Genomic DNA, 25,026 nt, shown 5'->3' with positions numbered 1-25,026 from the left:
CATGCCGAAGAAAACTTCGAAGAACTCCTCGTTATGGAGTTCCACCATGAGCTGGTCATACATGCCAAACTGCCGTCGCCTCCCAATCCATGGTCTCACCCAGTTCCTTCTCCTCCATTCACCTCTTCTTCTCCTGGCTCTATTGGCATGCAACTGGTACAGTGTCAAATTGATGAGGTCATGTTGATGTTGGAGGACAGCGAGTAGGTATTCTCGTCTCAGCCTTGCCGGATCCTCCATCTCTCGGATGACATGGACATCTGCTCACCATGGAGTCTGGAACACTGACGGGTTCCTCCTGTGTGAACCCCATTTTTATATACCAATTCCCCTAAACGCTGCCAATACGCCATTATACGCTAGCTGTAAGTTAGAAACACGTTCAGTAAGTTCTGTGGTCGTCCGGAAGATGTCAAATATGTCAATATGCGTTGGAGATACGTTACTCATAGGTTAGAAAATAAGTTTCGGGTACGCTAGACATTACCTCGACGTATTTCGACTTTTGAGTCACTTACAAGTAACGTGTCGACGTGTGTCAATGATCGCATAACGTGCCTACAACTTATGGCCAGCGTATGCGGAACGTGTGAGTCATACACTGAGCACGTTGACAAATTTTGTGCATGCACAAAATTTGTCGATGAGCTCGGCGTACTATGACGTATGCCAGTGTGCTTCAGCGTGCTCAACGTATACAAAACTTACCCATAACGTATTCGACGTGTGCCAGCGTATTCGCCAAATTTTTCATACGTCTGCATACGCTGGCGAAAACGTCAAGGTGTGACAGCGGCTTAAACTTCCGGGAAATAATTCAACAACCTTTAAAATCTTAATTTAATTTTAACTTAATTGTATACTTCAACACTGTAAAACACAAATTGCTGGTTTAGCTCCTTCAAAAACTTTCCATTTAGCATACTTGCTTCGAGATGGTTTCATTTAAAGAGTAAATTTTTGAAACAATTGCCAAAAATTACAAATTTCTTATCAAGCCTCACATTATATGATAGTGGAAGTATGTTGGATTTGTTTCTACAGTTACTGCCCCCCAATGTTTTTGATGGTACCACAGAGTTTCTTAGACCCCGAGGAGTACTAAACCAGCATTTATATTTTTATTTATGTTTTTATTGTACCTCCGGCACCGAAGGTGGATGGAGGTTATGTTTTCACCTCTGTCTGTCTGTCTCTTTGTTTGTTTGTTTGTTTGTTTGTTTGTTTGTTTGTGAGCAGGATCTTTCAAAAAGATGTGGACAGATTCAGCCGAAATTATGTGGACAGGTTAGGTGTGTGAAAAGGATGAATTGATTCGATTTTGGTGACAATCTGGATTTGGATCTGGCGACTCGAATTTTCTAAGTGATTCTTCACTATTTAGAGATAGGGCTAAAAATGACATATAGCACGATGTCTCAAAAAGTGGTGGACGGATTCGGACGAAACCTGGTGGTTGAGTTGGGTGTGTGACAAGAAAAACCTGATTCGATTTTGGTTAAGGTATGCATGCATATCCAACCTTTCAGTAGGATATAAAACATCAACTGTTCACCATGGTGGAGTGAGTGCTGTTCTAGATTCTTCCTGCACGACAAATTTCCGAAATTTCAGAGCTGTCTCTCAAAGACGACTCGGAATTTTGGAATGATATTTTGCATCAATATTGTGAATATAGAGTATATGGAGTTGACACAATTTTAATTTGACTTTGACCTCATTTTTAAGGTCATAACTTAATTATACAGTTTAATTCACAAGCTGAACAGTTTTCTTGACACGGTATACAAAAACAAAAAATAAATATTTGAACATTTTTCACCAAAATTTGACTTAAGGTTTGTCCAATCAGAACTAAATTGCCCTCTCTCGATAGCCGACTGTAGATAAAATCTCTATCTTTAGATCTCTAGAACTCTAGATAGTTCCAATCAGAACTAGATAGCCGACTGTAGATACAAGAGTATTTACGCTTATTTTGCATCATATCCCTCCAGATTAAAGGTCAAGGTCAAATGGCGGTCTGAAAAAACACGTTTTTTTGTCATCGCTCAATTTTGTCAATGCAGAACCTTAAACACCGCTTGGCCTTCCAAGATGTTCTTGCATCATAATAGTGTACCTGCACTGAACCTGTGCACCGAATATTTGATTAGTGTCCTTGACCGTCTTTTTTCGGATTATGATGCAATAAACAAAAAGTATTTATACAATTGCATTCTTCAATAACTTGAATAATTTTCCTCCACTTTTCATGATGTTGAGTTCTATGGATAGAATTTAGATGGATACACATTTTCTTAAGTTACACTCTATCCATAAATCTTGAAGGTCAAGGTCATATGGTGATCCAAACAACATTTGCCATCATTGGACCATGGGCCAAGGGTAAGTAGCATGTTATCACCAAGGGTAACCCTCCCCCGGTCGGAGGTCGGAAGAGGCTTACCCTTGGTGATTGCTTTGTGATTGCAGATATCTAGTTTCTTTTGTGCTTGTGGACTGATGTGAAATAAATTATTTATTGGAACAAACTTTTCCCCTTTTTTCTCAATCTTCACTTTCTCTTTAATGAATTGTCCTAACGCATTTTCAATTTGGAAGTATGTTTGACATTACAAACATTGTAATAATTATGAACTGAATATCTCAACTTCGGTCCAGTGCCAGCGACAGAGAATCAGAGAATCAGTTGGCATTGTTGGATGTAACTCAGGAAACAACATCAAGCATTGTATTGGCAAAAGTTGAATTGGTATCTGCATCACTTTTATTATCTCTTGGTGAGAAGTCCATGAACATAAACTCAGACTTGACCTGTGTGCACACTTGGCCCTGTGAAGTTGCTTTATCTGATTGGCTGCCTCTCGGGCCACTCATTGGCAGCTGTGCCATATTGCACCACTCAGCTCGCAACACCATGTGCCCAGCTACTCACCGATGAGCCAGTACGTCGGATGAATTGAAATACATTTGCTATTTCATTGAACGTACCTTGATCAGGCTTGTCTCTATGCAATGCCGGGTCGGTAAGGAGTCAGTAGTATGGAAATTCTGAACAATCAGTTAGTTATAAGTTGTTGCAGCATTGCTAGAAGGTTAATTGTGTTACCTGAATAAACCCTACCTTAATCACCGTAAATCACTGTTGCGTGCTCAGTAGAAGCTGAAATGTTGTGAACATTGTGACTTCACCAGATGTAAAACTAAAGTAGCAGATATTTTGATAGTGGGGAGCAATATGAGAATGGAATAGGCTTGACGGTTAACACACCATGGTTGATGATCAATCGGTTGCAAAACAAGACCATGTCATGGTAACTGCCGTTGCTTTCAGGAAGCACTGTCTGGCTATCATTAACATCATTCACATCGTACTCCTCATCAAATCGCCCATTTCCCATTACAGCTGACGAGTGTGTCACTAAATCCAAATTGCCATATGTCGAGAGCCCCACAATTTCTCAGGTGGTGCCTGAATAGGAAAACGAATGGGAAGATTTGCAGATGTGAACAAATCATTCACTAAACCCATCTTTTTTTTTTACTTTTTGCCTTAAAAGTTTAAAATATATGGTGTGTCCTAAAAAAGAAAACTCAGTTAGATGGTTCTCAATTCTTCATACACTTTTTCGGTGCTTATGAAATTCAAGCTTTATGTGATTACTTGTGAAATTCAAGCTTTAATAGAAAGTAGAAACCACAAAGAAAAATTGTGCATTTGTTCAAATTTACTTTGTTAACAATAATTATCTGGTGCAAAGTACAAATTTTGTGACTCAGAGTAAACTTTTTTTTGTCAAGCAGAGATTGTATGAAGAAAGCATGTAAAAATGCAATCCTCCTTGATTTTTCACAAACCTGACTCAAGTTAGCAGACAAGTTTATGTCATGCCACTTAACGTTTAATCCTGTGGTGAGACTGTTGGTTCAAAACAACTTGCATTCTCCTCTTGGAAGGCAAATCCAACCGAAGACAACCTCAGATCATTCCACAAAGCCCATAACAAGTGCATGTCTACTCTCAGGAGAGCCAGAAAACAACATCTGTCCAATCTCAACAATAAGCTTTCAAACTTGCCTCTCTCCTTTAAAACCTGGTTGTGCCTTGTCAATTCGGTCTCTGGTGTATGCTCCCCTTCCATCCCTTCCCTCACTTCAAATGGCACCACATCCAACTCCGCTCGTGAGAAGGACGAATGCCTCAATTCTGTGTTTCTTTCAAAATCTTGTGTCTCTGACCCCTCCCTCTTTGAACCCATCCTTCCTAGTTGTACCCAACTGCTCCTGAATTCTGTGTCTTTTGCACCTGAAAATGTGGAAAAGTTTCTGGCAAACCTCAACTCTGACTCTGCAACTGTACTGGAGGGCATCAGCTCACTAGTCCTGAAAACCTGCTCTGCTGCTCTTGCACTTCCTCTCTCTGTATTTTTCACCCTGTCATCTTCCATTCGCTTGGAAAGCAGCCAACATCACATCATTACATAACAAGAAAAAGAGCAATCCGAGATTGCAGACCCTCGTCAGGACTTGTTTTGTGTGGTGTTTGTGTACCGGTGTGTTACGTAATTAATCAGAGACGTAGTTAAAACTGCCACTTTATAAATGCTGGCAGTGATGACTGATGCAGCCATTTCAGAGAAGATGTTTGAAGGTGTTTTTGGAAAAACAATATGACTACCAAATCACGTGACCGATGACATCATCAAAAAAAAATTTGTGAACCATTTTATCCCAAGATGACCCTCAAAAAAATTTATACTGATCAGATGTGGCATTCTACATATGCAATTATGACCTCACAACGAAGGCACCTATGACGTCATAAAAAAATCACACACATTCCCCATGAGGAGTACTTGCTATGTGCCTAGTTTCATTTTTTTTCCTTGGTGTTGTGGTTTCAAAGATACAGAGGTCCAAAGTTTTTCCATTTTTCCAATATGGCTGCCACACCACGTGACCTTTGACGTAATAATTATCATTAAAACATTCTACATAAGTAGTCAAACCAATGGTGAGAATTTCGTCTCAATCCAACAAGCAGTTGCAGAGAAAAACACGCAAATTCTGTGCAGACAAACAGACAAACGGACCCAAATGCAATACCCTCTAATTTGGCAAGGGGAATTAGGTGCAAAATCGAATCCTCTTAACTAGAGACAAATTTGCTGACTTCCAATTGTCACCAAGGTCATGGAATCTATCATCGAAGTCGACATAAAATCCTTGCTTTTCTCCAACAGCCTCATCTCAGATCATGTATTCGGATTCAGACCTGGTCACTCCAACTTGGAAATGCTGCTTCTCCTCTTCCAACAATGGATGTCAGACATAAGATTAGGGCCATCTTTCTGGACATATCTCAAGCTTTTGATACAGTCTGGTATTCTGTCCTGCTCTCCAAACTGTTTCCCGATGGAAACCGAGACCAACTCCACTCGTACATCGTCCTGCCTTCCCCCACCCCTCCTCAATCTCCTCCCTCCTCTCTCTCTTTCCCCCACCCCACCTCAATCTCCTCCCTCCTCTCTCTCTCTGTCTCTCTCTCTCTCTCTCTCTGTCTCTCTCTGTCTCTCTCTGTCTCTCTCTGTCTCTCTCTGTCTCTCTCTCTCTCTCTGTCTCTCTCTCTCTCTGTCTCTGTCTCTCTCTCTCTCTGTCTCTGTCTCTCTCTCTCTCTGTCTCTCTCTCTCTCTCTCTCTCTCTCTCTCTGTCTCTCTCTCTCTCTCTCTCTCTCTCTCTCTCTCTCTCTCTCTCTCTCTCTCTCTCTCTCTCTCTCTCTCTCTCTCTCTCTCTCTCTCTCTCTCTCTCTCTCTGTCTCTCTGTCTCTCTGTCTCTCTCTCTCTCTCTCTCTCTCTCTCTCTCTCTCTCTCTCTCTCTCTCTCTCTCTCTCTCTCTCTCTCTCTCTCTCTCTCTCTCTCTCTCTCTCTCTCTCTCTCTCTCTCTCTCTCTCTCTCTCTCTCTCTCTCTCTCTCTCTCTCTCTCCCCAAAAGGACCGTACCACGAACCTTTCTATCTACTTTCTCAACAACCCTCTCAAAGAGGTTTGGTCACTTAAACTCTTGGGTCTCATTCTCAGCCATGATTTCTCTTGGGCAAGCCACATATCAAAATTGACCTCCAAAGGCCAGATGCCGACTGGTCATCCTTCATCGTGCAAAGTCCTTCCTTGGCACACCTGAGCTCCTATCCACCTACAAGGCTTTCATCCACAACTCGATGGAGTACTGCTCTCCCATGTGGACCTTCTCACCTGCCTCACATCTTGCTCAGCTTGACGCTAAGGAATTGAAGGCCTTCAATGTCATTGGAGTCTTTCGCGATGAAGCTCTGTCTATGTGCCAATCACTTCCACATCACCAACAGTTCGGTGGTCTTTCTGTCTTCTTGTGCCTCATTTCTGGACTTGCACCCTCTGCCCGGTCCATGCTTTGTCCCCCCCCCCCAAGGTATATGCAGGATACACGCATTCCACCAGCAACCCCCTCCGAGTGAAACTGCCTAAATCCAGAATCACTGCTCACCTCCACTCATTTCTTCCTCTTTTTTTCCTGCCTGAGGAACCACCTTCCTTATTCTCTTAAATCTTATTCTTCCCTCCAGGTCTTCAAGACAGCTGTTCAGCACCATCTCAAGTCATCTCCCATCCAAAATAATGATATTTTCTCGACATATCAAACCACCTTGCACTCCTCTAAAAATTTTGCTTTTGTAACCAAATTGTCCACCCCTTTCTCTTCCCTTACCCCTCATTTTTTACCTGCATGCCTTGTTTGTCCATCTCCATCTACTTTCTCCCTCTGCCCTGCTGTTGATGCTTTCCCCTTTCTCCTGCTGTTCCCTTTTTGTGTTGTGCTCTGATTTTGTTCTGTGTCATAACTCTTCCACGAACCTAGGTCATGTATATTTATATTTATATTTATAAAAAGCAATTGGATATGCTCAAGGTTAGCACAGTTGGGTGAGATCACACTGTTTGGATCATTCAAAAAGTTGGATTCAAAACTAACATCATTATTCAAAGGATAAAATGAAAATGCCAGCCAACTGACAATTTATATTGACTACCCCCCCCCCCTACCGATTTAGCAACAAGAGCTTTGAAAGTTATTGGAGTAGGCCATCCTGAAAACCTGCCTTGATCCAGGCTCATCACATTCATCTGACTTCTCAATCCTCCTTCTGTGGACCTGCTTCTCCATCGATCTTCCTATTTGCGGAACTACCGATCCCCATGTCTATCCAATCATCCTCATCCCTGTGGACAGTTCTTCAAGGTTGCCGCTCGCCATCACGTCATTTAGACAGCTTTGCCTATCCATGACTTTTTTTTCGAATCCTCTCTAAATCTGGACATTTTTATTTGTCTCATGTCCTCCCATTCCTCCCATTCCTTACCTTCCTGATGTCAGCACCTGACCTTGATTGCATTCGTTTTCATTCTCTTCCTGAGTCTCATTCAAAAAGTAAAAGATAGTTACATCAAGGTCACTCTGACAGTGATGCATTCTGAGATTATTTTGTTGCTGAGACTTTCTATTATTTATGGTTTAGCACTGAATCAGGGTCTTTGTGTGTCTATTCCGCAAGCACAGTGTTACTTCAATAATTTTCTCTGGATTCCCATTCAGGCCTCATTGTTCTGTCAGCCAGCAGTTCTTGTCTCAGCATATGAACATTCCGAGACTGGCTCTCTCTGAGGATCTGATTCTCCAGTGTCCCATATATTTGTGAAACATAAGCTGACAGACGGTTCGTGGGTTACGTCGGGTCATAATGTGTGCAAGTGCTGCTTCCCTATCCACGAGCTTTTAATGGAGCGTTGCCATCTGGGGCTCTGGAAAACAGGCCCACATAGCATCCATTTCGTCTTTATCACAATTTTATTACATTTATTTTCTTGCGGAACATTAAACACCCAAAAAAACAATTACAATTGTCTGCAAGGAAAACATGAAAAAAATAACTACGGTTTATTGGATGTGATGACTATACAACCGTACACAAGATTTCCTTTTGATGATACGTGATGCACTGTTTCCTGCATGTGTGGTTTCTATGGTTGGGTGGTCGCTAGAGTACCCTTATTTTCACTTTTTCCGGCTGTCTGTATGTTTGTATGTCTGTATGTAATGAACAGCTCTGGAGGTCAGAGGAGTCAACCGATTTTGATGAAACTTGGCAGGTAGCTTCATACCAGGATCTAGTTGTATGCTTTTGAGCATTGTTGCTATGGATACCACGGTTGCCTAGCAACCGGACTTTGAAATTTTTGGAAATTCCTAAAAAATATATTTTTTCAAAAATCAGCTTCCAGGCTTTTGTGCGCACTATAATCAACCTTTGTCAAAAATTTTCAGCCTGATCCATCAAAAACTATGACTAGTATGCAATTATGTAGTGACCACCCATGTTGCCTACCGGCTTGTATGTTTGTAAGTAATGGACAGCTCTGGAGGCCAGAGGAGTCAACCAATTTTGATGAAACTTGACAGGTCGGTTCATACCAGGATCTAGTTGTATGCTTTTGAGCACCGTTGCTAAGGACGCCACCGTTGCCTAGCAACGGGACTTTGAAGTTTTTGAAAAATCCTAAAAAATATATTTTTTCGAAAATCAAAAATCGGCTTCCGCAATTTTATGTTTACTATAATCACCCTCTTTGTCAAAAATTTTCAGCCCGATCCGTCAAAAACTGTATGACTAGTATGCAATTATGTAGCGACCACCGATGTCGCCTACGGGCTTTTTGGGTGGTCGCGAGAGTACCCTTATTTTAACTTTTTCCGTCTGTCTGTATGTTTGTATGTCTGTATGTAATGGGCAGCTCTGGAGGCCAGAGGAATCAACCGATTTTGATGAAACTTGACAGGTAGGTTTATACCAGGATCTAGTTCTATGCTTTTGAGCACCGTTGCTATGGACGCCACCGTTGCCTAGCGACGGGACTTTGAAGTTTTTGAAAAATCCTAAAAAAAAATATTTTTTCGAAAATCGCTTCCAGGCTTTTGTGCGCACTATAATCAACCTGTTTGTCAAAAAATTTCAGCCTGATCCGTCAAAAACTGTCTGACGTATGCAATTATGTAGCGACCACCCATGTCGCCTACCGGCTTGTATGTTTGTTTGTATGTAATGGACAGCTCTGGAGGCCAGAGGAGTCAACCGGTTTTGACGAAACTTGACAGGTAGGTTCATACCAGGATCTAGTTGTATGCTTTTGAGCACCGTTGCTAAGGACGCCACCGTTGCCTAGCAACGGGACTTTGAAGTTTTTGAAAAATCCTAAAAAATATTTTTTTTTCGAAAATCAAAAATCGGCTTCCGCAGTTTTATGCTTGCTATAATCACCCTCTTTGTCAATTTTCAGCCCGATCCGTCAAAAACTGTATGACTAGTATGCAATTATGTCGCGACCACCCATGTCGCCTCCCGGCTTGTTGGGTGGTCGCTTGAGTACCCTTATTTTAACTTTTTCCGTCTGTCTGTATGTTTGTATGTCTGTTTGTAATGGACAGCTCTGAAGGCCAGAGGATTCAACCGATTTTGATGAAACTTGACAGGTAGGTTCATACCAGGATCTAGTTCTATGCTTTTGAGCACCGTTGCTATGGCCACCACCGTTGCCTAGCAACGGGACTTTGAAATTTTTTAAAAATCCTAAAAAAATTGTTTTTTCGAAAATCAAAAATCGGCTTCCAGGCTTTTATGCGCACTATAATCAACTTCTTTGTCAAAAAATTTCAGCCCGATCCGTCAAAAACTGTATGACTGGTATGCAATTATGTAGCGACCACCCATGTCGCCTACCGGCTTGTTTCTGTATTACTGGACGTGGTTGTCACACTTCTTTCAATTGCAATGCCTCGGAAGCCATTTTTCCATTTCTTTGCTCAGTTATGAGGCAGTTGTTATGGAGTTCATCATTGTGAGAGCATTACCCACAGAAGACACTGCGTGGTCAACTTCTTTGGAGCCAATTCATAGATCCAAGATTTTCACCTTGTCTCAGCCATCATTTAACAACGGTGACCACCCACAAATCGAAGATGGATGCCTCGTCCAAAACGTGCAAAAATATTTCACCAGGCGAAAGTGAGCTCCTGGAAAGGTGTTCAAGTAAGTAGGGAGTGCTGGCCTTTCGTGTGTCGGCCTGAAGTATTGGCATCATGTGAGAATGGTGCGTCACCATCATGGCAGTCACCAACGATGGCTCAGGGTGCCTCACAACATGAAGGTTTGTTCAGTCACCAAAATAGTGACACTGACATGTAACCGATTGGGCCCAACTTGCACTTTGATTCGCATGTTCACCTTTGGTGTGGATTAAGGGGCGCGGAGACCCCTGTAGCACATTCTACTTTACATGAATCCCAAGAGCATCGTTTCATCAAGGCCATCTCTTTTTTTTTGTCAGAAAAATGTTTAAGTTGTTTTTTTCATGTAGGCCGATGACCATTTATTACACGGTTATTTGATTGGTAGTTTTGGAGCACACCTGATCCATAGTGGTTGCAGGTTGAATATTTGTTGTGGTGCTATTCTTCTCTGGTATGATTCCAGCCATACACTAAATCACTTCATTTTTTTCCTTTGACCCCTTCCTTCTGCTTGCAATCTCACCTCCTCACATCTCTCTTCTTTTGCAATGTCCCAATGAGTTCTCTACGCTAATCCTGCTCCCCTCACCTCCCCGACCCACATCGCAATCTTATTCGTTTGCCTGAATTTTATTATTTTAATTTTATTACGTCTCATTATTCATGATTTAATCCCAACCCACAACCCCCATAGGAGCACCGCTGCTCTCGTAATTATATTATCCTTATAATTACAGGTTGAAGCGGAAAGAAATTTTATCAACTGCTTATCGAAATACAGTGTTATGGTTCTCTTGAAATGCTCACCATTAGTGAGTCTGCATAGGTGGTATTTATTGCCATTATGAGGTCTCTAAGTCATTACAGGTTATACCTGTGGATATAGTGTGGGAAACGTTGAAACATGATGGTGCTCTTAGTTAGATCCAGGTTACACCTGTGGATCTGGTGTTGGAAATGTTCAAACATTATGGTGCTCTAAGTTGTTTGCTGTGCAGGTGATTCGACACTTGTGGATCATTTCACCATTTCCACCTACACACACAGAGGCTGATAACTCAGTCATGCTTTATTGAGCAGGATAATATGTCCCGTGTTGTGGCTGAGATTCGGAAAAAGAATGATGCAAGCCAAAAACAATGATGCAGCAAGCATTGCTGATTTATGATGAACTCTTGCTCGCCCATTAAAAAATAGAAAATCAATTTTAAAATCCGCTCATTAAACATTCCATTAGAATCGTTGTTGGTGTTTTTTCTCCTCTGGTGGTTCATTGGGTTTTTGGTGTTGTTGTTGTCGTTGATTTTATGTAGTACATGGACTTGAGTACACTTTTGCATTAATGTCAAGGATATTCCTTTCCATTAATGGCCATGCAATTTCCAAGGAACGAATTTGGAATTTGACTCGGGAACCATCAAATGTGCCTACTTTGTTTGAAAGGCACTGTGGGATCATTAACATCCACTATTGAATGTTACCAGATGGTACACTTCAAGGTTGAAGTCCCCTCCCAATGATGGTGCATTTATTAATACTCTGTCCTGCCTGTGAATCACGAGGATAGCTCTTTGTATTCAGGTCGGGAATTAAACCAAGATTGGACAGCTCAATGGCAAGTGTACTTACCTCTGAGTTTTCCTTTTATGAACATACAATATGGGATTTCCATTTGGGATCTCAACATAAGAATTTCTATGTTCCACTGGGAATACCAAATGGATCAAATTGCATCATATTTCTAAAGTACGTCATTTGGTGTCTGTCTGTCTGTCTCTCTGTCTGACCACAATACATTCGGTCGTTACTTATCCAATCTCAACCAAACTGTCCAGGTGGATTAAAGCCACATGACGGATGTCACAACAACTTCATTTGCCCCCTTCCCGAGCAGGTTTTCCTCCTTGGGCGAAATTGATGTTAAGGTGTATACGTAGCTTATCATAGCATTTTTTCCAAGGCCGCTTCTAATAACAAAAGTAATAACAACACCAATGATAATAACATAATATTAATGTTATTACAAAACTATTATACAAATAATATCCCTTCATTCCAAGGGGTTGTTTTCTCTTTGGACAAATGCCGTGTTAATGTGTATAAATGCCTTATCATGGTATTTCGTGGGGCACCCCTACCAGAAGTAAAAAAAATTATAAACCACGAACAGGTATGATTACTTTTTGAAATAGTCACGACTGTTGTTAAGAATAATAATAATAATCATAATAATAATAATAATTGGCAATATTAATAAAAAAACATAACCACATGATCCGATTCCACCAACCTCCCCACCCACCACGGCTAATCCCAGAGGGAGCAGCGATACGAGTTTAACTAAACCAAGATTCTTCCAAAAGGAAGTGTTAAAATATGATGAAATCTCACCTCTTTGGAAGCAATTTTCCAAAAAAAAAATAGACCTGGATCTTTTACGAATGAGATCAGATCTTTTTCAAAGGGGAATTCACTTCACTTGAAGAAACTCTCCGAAATTCACGATACAGGTAACTCAATTACGTAACTGCCCAGTACTTGTACTGACGTGTATTTTCACCCCATGCACGCAAAGCAAAAAGTAGAGTTAAGTAATTGGTCCACTTCTGTCTGAGTATCTGTCTGTGTTTACAAATGTCAATTTATTATCGAGGAACGACTTAATTTCAATTGAATGTTATGTTTTGAATCTGAATCCGAACATGAATTCGAAAACGAACCTTGAGTTTAACAGTACTTTGCCTCTGAATTTGGCGAATTGTATGGAATCTCGTCATGAGCGCACATGCGCCTGGAGGAGTAAGGTAATCTGTTTACTCTGCTGCCTGCCTGAGAGTCAAACAAAATTGAAAATCATTTCAAACAGTAAATATTGTTACGGCTGTGGAAATTTGCAAACCACCATTCAGGGCCCGTAGGTGAGATATCTCTAAGTGCATGTGTAGTTAGCCCCAAACCCGTTGTATAGAGGGAATTTTTGTGATTCATTCGGGCTGCGACGCTTTGAGATAGCCGTTTTTCTGTTCTATCTTTATTTTGAACCAACCACGTCTCAACCTCCATCACACAACAACCACCTTAACCTCCACGCCAGCCATCGTCACCAACTGCAACCACGCTCCAACCCTCAGACAACAACAATGCCAACAGCCACAACCTTTACCTTCACAACTCAATCCCACATCATCGTATCACCGCCATTCCCAATGACACCATAACCATAAACCACCACCAAAAACCCTCCACCACCTTCACCTCTCTCCTTCTACGGCTATTCCCACACCACCTGTGAACACTGAACGTCGGGCTGTCTTGGGCCCGTTCGGCGATTGGTGCCGAACGCACCGAGCCGCGAACGCAAATAGCGGCCTTTCCGAGGGAGAATTCGGATCAGGAACGCTACACGCCCACTTTTGCTCCGTCCAATTAGCAAGCGCAGAGTGGCTTGGCCCCGCCTCCAGGTGCGTCTGTGTGAAATCGATATATGCAAATTCCAGGATCAGGGGAGGTTCACGCCCACTTTTCCTCCATCCAATTGGCGAGCGTGGCTCCGCCCCCGAGGTCATACTGATCCGGATATTTGCATATTGTTTTCTCCTGCCGGCCTATAAAACGGCAAGTGCAAGGCGAATCAGGGCAGAGTCAGTCGAGTCGGGTGGAGAGTGAGTCGAGTCGGGTGGCGAAGTGATCGGTGTGGCAGAGTCGAGTGGGGTGGCGAAGTCATCGGTGAGGCAGGAAGAGTTGGGATCTGGAGTCGGCTGAAAAGAGTTGCAGGAAGAGGCAAAGGAGCTCAGGTCCGAGGTGAGAAGGACGGCGGTCGGCGACGAAGTCGCGGTGTGAGATCGCTCGTCGCGGGACCCAAGCCAGCCAGCCATTCTCCCTCCCCCAGGGGCATCAACAATTCCCCCTTTCCCCCGCGCTGAGATAGTGCAACAAGGGGGCCCCATTCCCACCCCACTCCAAACGTCATGCCAACGAAACCCGCCAAGGAGCACGGAGTCGGGGCACAGCCACGTGGCCACATCTGCGGCTCGTCCGCCAACGCATCACGAGGACGCGGGTAGGACCCCCCCACCCCCGGTCTCGCGGGCCTGGCCGCTCCTTCAGGTCACGTGCGCATATTGGCCTACAGGCCCGTCTGCCCCCTTGTCTATGAGGGTGGCTTCTTTCCTTTGCTTTTTAGTAAATGTGTGTTGGCGCCGTCTGTAAAGTAGAACTGTATAAGTGTTGCCGTGTGTGCGTGTAGTCGGTAGTAACTCTGCGTCGTTGTTGCTTTTGTTTTTGTTGCTATATGTGCATTTTGACTGTTTGGCTGTATATGTGTACTTTCCCTGTGCCGGGAAATAAATGTGCTTTGTGTGAACTGTTTTCCCGTTTCGCTTCGTCTTTTCTTTATTGACCCTCCATCCTGCTTCACGTAAAGGGTTCCTGGTGGGCTTAATACGCCCGGTAATTAATCGGAACCGTCGAGGCCGACGATAACACCGCTCGGTTATCACTGTTGCACGGAACGGACCGCTTAAGCGGTTCGTGTCCGGAGTCGACCTGCGGCGAGGTACGATCGCCCGGTTTACCATCCGCGTGGGTACTTAGGTCGGTCGAGTTTGGCCAACAACCCTATCCTACGCGAGTGGCCGATTGGCACGATTGTGGTGAGGTCGAAAGGCCCACCTGTGACTGGCTCCGAGCGATAGTTCCCGGAGGGTCACGACTGAATTGTCCATCCGGCGGGCGCGAATTCGCAACAATATACTGTTTTCAAGGACATCGTGAAGGATGCAAACAACAGGCATGACGAACTAATGTAACGTGTTAAACAAGGTGGTGTCAAAGACACTGCATCAATGGCATTAAACTTCTGGAAAAAAAAATTCTACAACTTATAAATACTATTTATTTCAATTGATTTATATGCAGTACTTGGGCACTTTCAAAACCCTTACGTTTAACGGTACTTGGACAAAATATTACGGATTTTTACATCATCACAACCAATTAAATTTGCCGCTCATCAACCCCAGCTTGTTTTTCAAGACAGCACACGGTGAGGTATTCCATGAATTCTCTCGTTTTGAATGTATTTTGTGATATTGCATGTCCATTATTGTTTGCTATTTGGCAAGTCAGTTCATTACATGGGACAGGTGCGCTCTCCAAGCACATCAGGTAACGACACTCGTATAGGAAGCCTTCCATAAATAATGCTGTTTGGGAAGTCTTTAATTATTCACTGTATCACGAAAAGATTTGTCTTGTATTGTTAGGAAAAATAAATATGAAGCTCCATGCCAATTTTCAACGAAGCCAAAGGCAGGACAGACAGTTTTGTGGTGATTCAAGGTCAAGGAGGTCAAAGTTCATTTTATTTTAATTTCCTCGTTTTTTATTATTTCTCCCCACACACCCCTGACAGTTTATATTTATTAATGTAGTATTGGATGAATAGCATCAACGGTTTCATTGTGCTTTTTGAAAAATACAAGATCAAGGCTCAGAAAGTGAGAAATGTTTGATATATTCATGGTTGAGAGATTTTCTTCTAACTTGTTTATTGTAATGCCTGGTTTCCTCTGAAAACCTGACACCTGCTTGTTGAATCATGTTTGAGTTGATGGTGCCCAATGATGGGTCCGAGGATGATCTAAATCATTTTGTTGTACCTCACCTTTTCAGGAAGAGGTGAGGAGGTTGAGACGGAGCCTGGAAAGAGAGGAAAACAGGAACATGTTGGTGGACAAGTAAGTGACCATTTTTGACAGTCTTTGGTTGTTGCATTTGTGGGCTGCAGACCACAAGCCCTATTATTTCCCTCGAGCTCGCGAATTGAACTAGAAAGAGCAATCAGAGATTGCAGACCCTCATCAAGACTTGTTTTGTGTGGTGTATTTTGTGTGGCAAATAAATGGAAGGATGTACTAAATAAAAAGGTCATCGATTGCAAATTAAAGGTCTACAGTTCTAATCGTGTGCTGCCTTTTTGGCTCCTGGTTGCATCATTGGTTAGGGTTGCAGCTATGCCACTGATGCAGTGCCCCTATTACCAGTATACTGGTGCTCATTTCGCCAACCTCAGAAGGATGACAGGCTGAGTCAACCCCCAGGTGTTAATTCAGTGGCCAACGGGGCTCAAACTCAGGACCCTCGGATCCCAAGCCACCCCATCCTAACCGCTAAGCCAACACTAGGCTTAGGTCTACAGTACATGGTCTAGTAGTAAATGTGTAAAGGTCAAAGGTCTGAAAATTGTAAAGGGTGAAAGGTGTAAAGGTCGAAAGTTCTGAAAAGGTCTAAACGGTTGACATGGTCTTAAAAGGTCGAAGGGGTCTAAAGGGTGTAATTTAACGTCTCAAGCAGTGGTTCCCAAACATTTTTGTCCACAACCCAAAATTTGAAATCACATTTGGCTCGCGACCCAAAAGGTACCGGTGCCTACAGTACAATAAAAATTGTTGGAGAAAATGCTTTCGACGTGAAACCCTCCCCCTCCCTCAAAAACCAGGATTTTGAGGGGGGTGGGTTCATGTTTGGGTCACGACCCTCAGTTTGGGAACCTCTGGACTAAAGAATCAGAATTGTGTGAAGAGGTCTAAAGGGTACATTCCAATAGTAGGTAGTGTCTAAGCGGTCGAAAGGGTCTAATCTATCAAGCATGTAAAATGGGTCTAAGAAGGTCAAAGTAGTCTGAAGGTCTAAATGGTGTTAAGGTCGAAGGGCTCCAACGGAACTTAAGGGGTGTAAAGGTCTGAAGGTTCTAGGCGTCGAAATGGTATGAAAGGTCCAAATGGTGAAGGGATCAAAAGGTGTCTTCAGTGTTGAAAAGGTCGTAAAGATAAAAGGGTTCTTCAGGATATTCAGGGTCTTTGGGGTCTTGAGGGTCTCGGGGGTTTTAGGGGCATTAGGTGTTTTGGGGGTGTTACGAGTCTTGGGGGTCTTTGGGGTATTAAGGGTCTTGGGGGTATGAAGGGCTTTAGGGGTGTTGGGGGTCCAAAGTGTCTCAAAAGTCTTTGGGATTTCCAGGTCTTTGGGGTCTAAAGGGTCTTCAATGTCTCAAAAGGCCTTAAGGGTCATATGGTCTTTCGAGTCTTTTGGATCTAAAGGATCTTAAAGGTTTTTGGGGTCTTTGGGGCCTAAAGGGCCTTGAGGATCGTAAGGGTCTTAAAGGGTTTTTGGGATCTTTTTGGTATTTGGGGTCTTAGACGGTATTGGAGGTCATAGGAGTCTGAAGGGTTTTTGAGGTATTAAAGTGCCTTACCAGTCTTTGTGGTCTTAAGGGTCTTTTTGGTCTTTCTGGTCTTTATGGTGTTAATGGGTCTTAGGATCTTAAGGGTCTTCAAGGTATTATATAGGTCTTTAGGGTCTTAAGTGTCTTTGGGTTCCTCAGGGTCTTAATGGTCATATTGCTCTTTGGGGTATTAAAGGGTCTTAGAGGTCTTAATGGATCTTTGGGGTGTTAGGAGTCTTTTGGGTTTTGTGGGTCTTAAGGGTCTTAGAAGTCTTTGAGGTCTTTCGGGGTCTTTGTGGTCTTTGGGGTATTACGGGTCTTGGGGGGGTCTTAAATGGTCTTAAAAGGTCTGAGGGGTTTCAGCAGTCAAAAGGGTTGAAAGCGTTAAAAGGTATATTCCAATAGTATGTAATTAATATACATATAGTCGCACGGCTCATGACGTCACCATTCACTGCTCACTGCTTCACCATGTTTTTCATTTTTATATCGAGAGATAAAGGTATATGTATTTATCCAGTGAATTGGTTGAAAATTGATTATTTGTGACCTTGACCTTTGACCTTTTAACCTATTGACCTCAAACAATTGGCTTCCAGCTTATCACTCCCTCGACCAGGTGGTGAAGTTTTGTGAAGATCAGAGTAAAAAATATGACCTGTGGGCGATTGACCTACATACAACCAAACAGACACAGACAAACAGAACTGGAATGGCACTCAGTAAAACACATACCCATGCCAGGCTGAACAGGTTACGTTTTGGATCCCACTGATAGACCTGATCTTGTTTCAGACCTGAACCAAAATAGAATGGGCTTGTTCTTGTCACCTACCCAACTCATCCACCATATTTTGCCATAACTTGTCCACAACTTTTTGAAATATCAGAATATATATATATATATATATATATATATATATATATATATATATATATATATATATATATATATATATATTGTTGTGGTTGACGAAATTCACAAACCACCATTCAGGTCCCTTAGGTGAGATATCTCTGTAAGTATATGTGTAGTTAGGCCCAAACCCGTTGTTTCGAGGGAATAAATGTCATTCAGTCGGGCTGCGACTCTTCAGGATAGCCGTTTTTCTTTTACTATCTTTATTTTGGACCAGCCGCCATTACTACCACCACCAACCACAACGCCGCTTCACAACAACAACCACCAACCACAACGCCGCTTCACAACAACAACCACCAACCACAACGCCGCTTCACAACAACAGCCACGACCTTTACCGTCACAACTCGCCACCATCGCATCACCGTCATTCCCACGCCACTTGTGGGCGCCGATGCTGGACTCGTGCGGGGCGCGCACCGAGCAGCGTGTTCAGAGACAACACAGACTTTCCGAAGAAAAACGGATCAAAAACGACTCACGCCCACTTCTGTTCCGTCCTATCGGCGAGCTGGGGCGATTTGGCCCCGCCTCCAGGGCGTTGGAGTGAGGACGCTATATGCAAATTCATGGATCAAAAAGCATTCACGCCCACTTTTCCTCAGTCCAATGGGGAGCCAGTTAGAGAGGTGAAGGGTCGGAGGCAGAGGGTCAAAGGTGAAGGAGCGAAGCCACGGGGCTTATATAAACGGCTGCGTTCGTCAGTCAAGGCAGTTCAGTTGGCAGTTGTGAGTTCGGAGGGGAGAAGTCAAGAGTGAAGAGTTGGGACGAGCCAAGAGAGGAGACGGAGAGGGCGATTCGACGGAGCTGTGGAGAGGTGGCGGCGGCGAAGGCGGACGAGGGGGTGCTCGCGTCGGTGCCGGGAGCTGCAGAGGGAGAGGCCAGCAATGCGACCGAGGTCGAGGAGGAGACGCTCGTCGCGGGACCCGAGACAGGGTGATATCCTCCTCCCCCCCGAGCATCAACAACCCCCTCCTGTTTCCCCCCGCGCTGAGATAGTGCGACAAGGGGGCCCCTTTCCCACCCCCTACCAGACACTGTCTGCAAGGCCCGCGGAGTTGAGGCGCCACCGCCGCTCTGCGTCTCATCATCAGACGCGTAGGCCCGACACGGTCTCGGCCCCAGGCCCGCCTACCCCCCTCATCCTGGAGGGTGGTTCTTTTTCTTTTGCTTTGGGTATCTGTGTTGTCGGCGCCGTCTGTGAAGTAAAATTGTATAAGTGTTGCCGTGTGCTCGGTAGTCGGATAGCTCTGCATTGTGTTTCTCTTTTATATTTGCTTTTTGTGTAATATTGTGTTTCTTCTCCTTTTACATGTGCTTTTGGTGTAATTGTATATGTGTGCTTCCCGTTCATCGCGAAATAAATGTGCTTATTGTTGAACTGTTTTCCCGCTTCGCTTCGTCTTTTCTTTCATTGAATCTCCATCTTGCTTCACGTAAAGGGTTGGTCGTGGGCTGAATACGCCCGATAATTAATCAAACCGTCGAGGCCGACGATAACACCGCTCGGTTATCCCGATAGTACGGAACAGGTCGCTTAAAGTGGCCCGTGTCCGAAGTCGACCTGCGGCGAGGTGCGATCGCCCGGTCTACCCTCCGTGTGGGTACTTAGGTAGGTCGAATTTGGCGAGCAACCCTATCCCACGCGGGGGGCCGATTGGCACGATCGTGGTGAGGCCGAAAGGTCCACCCGTGACTGGTTCCCGGAGTTAGTCCGAGAGGGTCACGACTGGATTGTCCGTCCGGTGGGCGACGTGCCACGATTCGAGTTACGTGGCCATCCGCACGCCGGCGGGCGTGAATCCGCAACAATATATATATATATATATATATATATATATATATATATATATATATATATATATATATATATATATATATATATATACATATATATATATATATACATACATACATACATACATACATACATACATATAAATTGTTGGGGACGAGAGGACCACTGGGGGGGGGGGGGGGATGCTACCTCGGGTTCCCACCAGCCTCGGGAATCGCAGGCCGTTGCACACGAATATCTCCATGACGCGGCGGGTGGCTAATCGACCATGAACGCCAATAACTCAACCACGTGACTAAGGGTCCTCCATCTAATGGATACCGGTTACCTAATGGTCACGTGATCTAATGGATACCGGTGATCTAATACACCCTCGGTACGCCTTGTTCAAACCGGATCAGATGCAGTCGAGTTTAACTGCCCAAGGACGTACAGGCTGGAAAACAGATTGTTGGGGGATAACGTCGCGGCTAAGCTGGGATACGGACCATGCCGGACCATTGAAGGAAAAGAAAAAAATGAGCTGGGAACATTTCTACACAAATTATTTATTTGTACTCAAGCAAGGAAAGGTATGTGGCACAGTGAATGGGGTTTATTATTATGTACAGTAGAGATAGCAAGCAATTTGTGGGGTGTGATAAAAGGCAAACAATTTACAAAAGCAGACACAGAGCAGACTTATCCCGTTATATCTTCTAAAATCTTATTTTATGCTAAGACAGGTGCCATCACATACACACACACACACACACACACACACACACACACACACACACACACACACACACACACACACATAGCCGAGGAAGATTAGATAGCCAGAAAGAAAGAGAGCAGATGAGGACTAATAGCCTCGCAATACCTGGTGCGATAGGCCGACCAACGCAACCCAGTATGCTTTGGGGGAGGTCGGAGGGAGAATTACTGGTGTCTTCGGTGAGTGGGTGAGAGGTGTGGTGTGGTGCAATATGGGGGGGGGGGGTGTGGTGTCATCCCAGAGAAAACTGTGATTGCAAATCTGTAATGGATTTTCTTTTGTACATCAAGAGGGGACGAGATAGAGGGCTGGAAAGACAGAGAGAAGATGCTTGAGGCGAAAGATTCCTAGCCTAGTCATGCATATGTCTGTGAGTGGAGCGTGTACCTCCGTGGAATGCTCTGCTTGAGCATTCCCACCTCAAGAATGGGGACGTTATCTCCTGCTGAGTCACTTTGCCCGGGCTCATGGAAGCGTGTGCCCCACACTGGTCCCCGAAGAACATCTGTCGCACTCCAACCCCGAGTGTAGATGCAGCGACGGCAGACAACGAGGAGCAGTGAAAAGAGGGCGGAACAGAGAGGAAAAGGAGGGAGTGAGGCAAACAGGCGAAGACAAAAGGGAGGCAGGCAGGCGAAAAAGAGAGAGGAGGGCGGACGGATTCGCAATCCGCCTTTCATAAGCCCTAGGTGAAGGGTGGGGTAACGACCCAAAGTGACGCACCGTGACCCGAATTGCGCTTCCCTCTGGGACCACAGTGGTCATAGACCCGCCCTGCCAGACTTCTGGGGCCAGAAGCGACCTCATTCACTCATCCGGCACGACACGGCCATATCACACACACTCCAACATCAATACCACCCACACTCCATCATCCGTACCACATGCATTCCATCATACCACCTTGGCCCCACACCGAACTTCTGGGCCGCCCCCTCTCCCCCCCCCCCATGATGCTGTGTCTCGCCACCCGTTCTGGTGATTACCATGTTCTGGTGACTGAACGAGGGTCGTGTCGGTCCCACATGCACATTCGGTGCATCCCTGGCGAGATGCGGTTCGTGCTGTTAACATGATTGGCTTGTCCCCACATCACGTGGTCAGTGGCCTGGGCCCTACAGCACGCTTCTGTTTAGTGGCAAATTGTATCAATGCGGAGATGCGAGGAGGCACGGGATGACTTTCCCCATGTGCGGGAGATGTTGTTGGTTGAGGTGGTGAGTTTTTGGTGAGCAAGGTGAGATTCTGTTGGAAATTGGCACGCGCATTTGAATGAAAGTGCGCGCCATGCATACGCCGGGCAGCGAGTTTGTTCATATTGTGATTCTCTCACAGGAGGCTGCTTGGTGTGTGCTTGCTTGCCTGATTTGATTTGTACCTCAGATAAAACGAGATAACAACTCAGATAAAAGGAAAGGGTTGAAATGGAAATCAGAATAGAAGATAGGGATATAGGTAATGGATCTAGCTGTTCGACCCACACAATACACTTCGTCCCGTTGACCTACTAGACATGAGGGGAAGATCTGACTGCACGAAGACAAACAAAATAACTGCCTGGGGATTACTGTATGTTGGGTGCCATTGCCTTAGAGGCATCCAGTTTTGCAGAACTGCAACTATATATAGACATATAAATATATATAAATATATATATATATATATATATATATATATATATATATATATATATATATATATATATATAACAAGACATGAGGAGTGTGATGAGCACTCCACTGATCCCCATTAGACAACAGTCCACACCAAAGTGTCACCTCCAACACAAGGGTTCAGCCCGGTGACTCTGTCAAAGAGACAGATGATATGGTCATCATCAGTTAACCATCAATCGGAACCACCGATCCAGATTTCAGGGTTGTTTGCCCTCATTAGGATGGTATACCAATAAATATGCAACCAATGATGACCACATTCGTCGTTTATACATCAGACCCACCTCCTGACTGTTATTGTGAGCATCACCGTGGATTACATCTCACATGGTATAACCGCATAATCTGCACAGAACAACCATCTGTCTGCCACCCAGACAATTGTTCCTGCCATTGTAAACCATTCAACCAGAAGGTACGTGATGTGACCAGCAGGAAAATCGAAACGTGAGGAGTGTGACGAGCACTCCGCTGATCCCAATTGGACAACAGTCCACACCAAAGCGTTGCCTCCAACACAGAAGCTTCAGCTTGGTGACTCTGTCAAAAAGGATCAACAGAGTGCTCCACGCACTCCTCACGTATGTGTGTGTGTGTGCGTGTGTGCGTGCGTGTGTGTGTTTGTGTGTGCCTGGTGTCAGCTTAAGGGTGGTGGGCTTGAGATCCTATGATCCTGAGTTCAAACCCCACTCTGCTGTTGAGTAAATACCAGGTGGGGTTGACTCTGCCTGTCATCCTCCCGAGGTCGGCAAAATGAGTACCATCTTGCTGGTATCCTGTGTCGGAGTGGCGACCCGTCCAGGATTGTGCCCAAGAGCCAAGGAGACTGTTTATGCAGCACCAACGCTTCGAACAGAGTATGGTCCCAATGGATTGATGTACATATGTCGTTTTAGGCCCCATCACTCAATGGTGAAGAATCACTTGAGTAATTAAAAAATTCTCATATCCAGATCTGATCCTGAATCTTTACAAAAATCTGACCAATTCGTCCTTGTCACAATCCCAAACTGTCCTCAAAGTTTTGTTTGAACATATGCACACCTTTTTGAGATATCTTGCTGTATATAATTTTCAGCTCTATCAATCAATGGTGATGAATCACTTCAACAATTTTCATTTCTGGATCCGGAACTTCACCAAAATCTCATCAATTCATCATTGTCTCACATCCAGCCTGTCCACCAAATTTCATCTGAATCCATCTTCAGCTTTTTGAGGTATTTTGCTCGCAGACAGACAGACAGAGGTGAAAACATAACCTCTGCCCACCTTCGGTGGCGGAGGTATTAACAGACCAGACCAACCAATGTACTTGCGAATCTTCGATTTCGCAAGTATCAAACGGACACTAATGCAATACCCTCTCTTCTGGCGAGGGTAATTAACTTATGATCCATCATGACTGGTGTTTGAGACTATGTTTGTGCTGCAATGGCAGTTTTCACAAAAATGAACCAGGTGGTTTATTTTGTCCTCTAAATGGACATGCCACCAGAGCTACCAGGAAACAATTCAGACAGACCAACTTCAAAGTATCCCCACATCATGACCACCTTGGTCACATGCTGGTTCGACTGATCAAAACCACGTTATTTTGGCTCAAATTAATGGGTCACCTTTGGCATGAAGAGAGTACCTGTTGAAAGCATTGTGCAGTACCCATGGTAATGGGAAGAGATATCTGCATCGAGCTATGTAGGTATGGAGTGTGACAGAGGGATAGAGTGAATGTAGTAGGATTTGATGGAGTGCATGTGGGAGATATGATGGAGTGTTTGTGGTACGGATGATGGAGTGCGTGTGGGAGGGATAATGGAGAGCACCTCCACCATCCCTGGTCTCCATCACTCCACAAAGCAGTTTTTGAAATGGGCACATCTCCATGGTCATTCTTACAACAATATTATCTTCCCTTCTGCACTGTGGCATCAGTGGTGCCCTGCATATTAAATCCACAAAAACTGTGATTTCAGACTGCACCTCAACCCTCTCCCCCGCCTCACCCCCCTCCCTTTACTCCCCCACCCCCCTCACTGCCCTTTACAATCTCCATTCCTCTCCTCTCCCCCAACCCCAGGCCATCAATTTTCTCACTCTATGCTGTGCTGAAAATGGCCTCTAATGTCGAGTAATCGCATGTGTTTGGAGGCAAATATGATCTCATTTCGAGGAAAGCTGAACAAACATCTCTTTACAAGAATCTCCTGTGGTTTATTTCGAGATATGATAGGAATCTGATTGCACTCATCAAATATTGTAAGAAATTATTCAAAGGTTCGTACTTTCGGCCATTTTGGTCTACTCTTTGATTTGATGGATCCGTTTTGCATCATTTGTTATGGGATGCACATTGAGGGTTTTCTATGGCACCGATACAACCGTATGATTTAATGCTCTTGTTCGGGGCACATCCCGATAGCCCGTTAGTCTCATACTTGAACCATAACTCCTCTGTATGGCCATATTTGTGGCATCTGCACATTTGTGGCATCTCCACATTTGTGTGCACATTGTGATGTAAGGGGATTCCATCACCATGTTGTTT

General features: G+C 44.2%; 1 protein-coding gene across 2 annotated transcripts in view; it reads left to right on the top strand.

Moving 5' to 3' along the window:
* Positions 1-25,026, top strand: part of SCHIP1 (schwannomin interacting protein 1) — a 196,437-nt gene that overhangs the window by 44,895 nt on the left and 126,516 nt on the right. For both annotated transcript variants that reach the window (XM_085854188.1, XM_085854192.1), the window contains exon 2: positions 15,774-15,838. In XM_085854188.1, the coding sequence (XP_085710314.1) occupies positions 15,774-15,838 (65 nt within the window). The remainder of the gene's footprint in view (positions 1-15,773; positions 15,839-25,026) is intronic.

This window comes from Eptatretus burgeri, chromosome 14 (genome assembly GCF_056783735.1).
Source record: "Eptatretus burgeri isolate ZD-2024b chromosome 14, Ebu_testis_v1, whole genome shotgun sequence".
Taxonomy (NCBI): Eukaryota; Metazoa; Chordata; class Myxini; order Myxiniformes; family Myxinidae; genus Eptatretus; species Eptatretus burgeri.
This window is presented reverse-complemented; position numbering and strand designations above follow the sequence as displayed.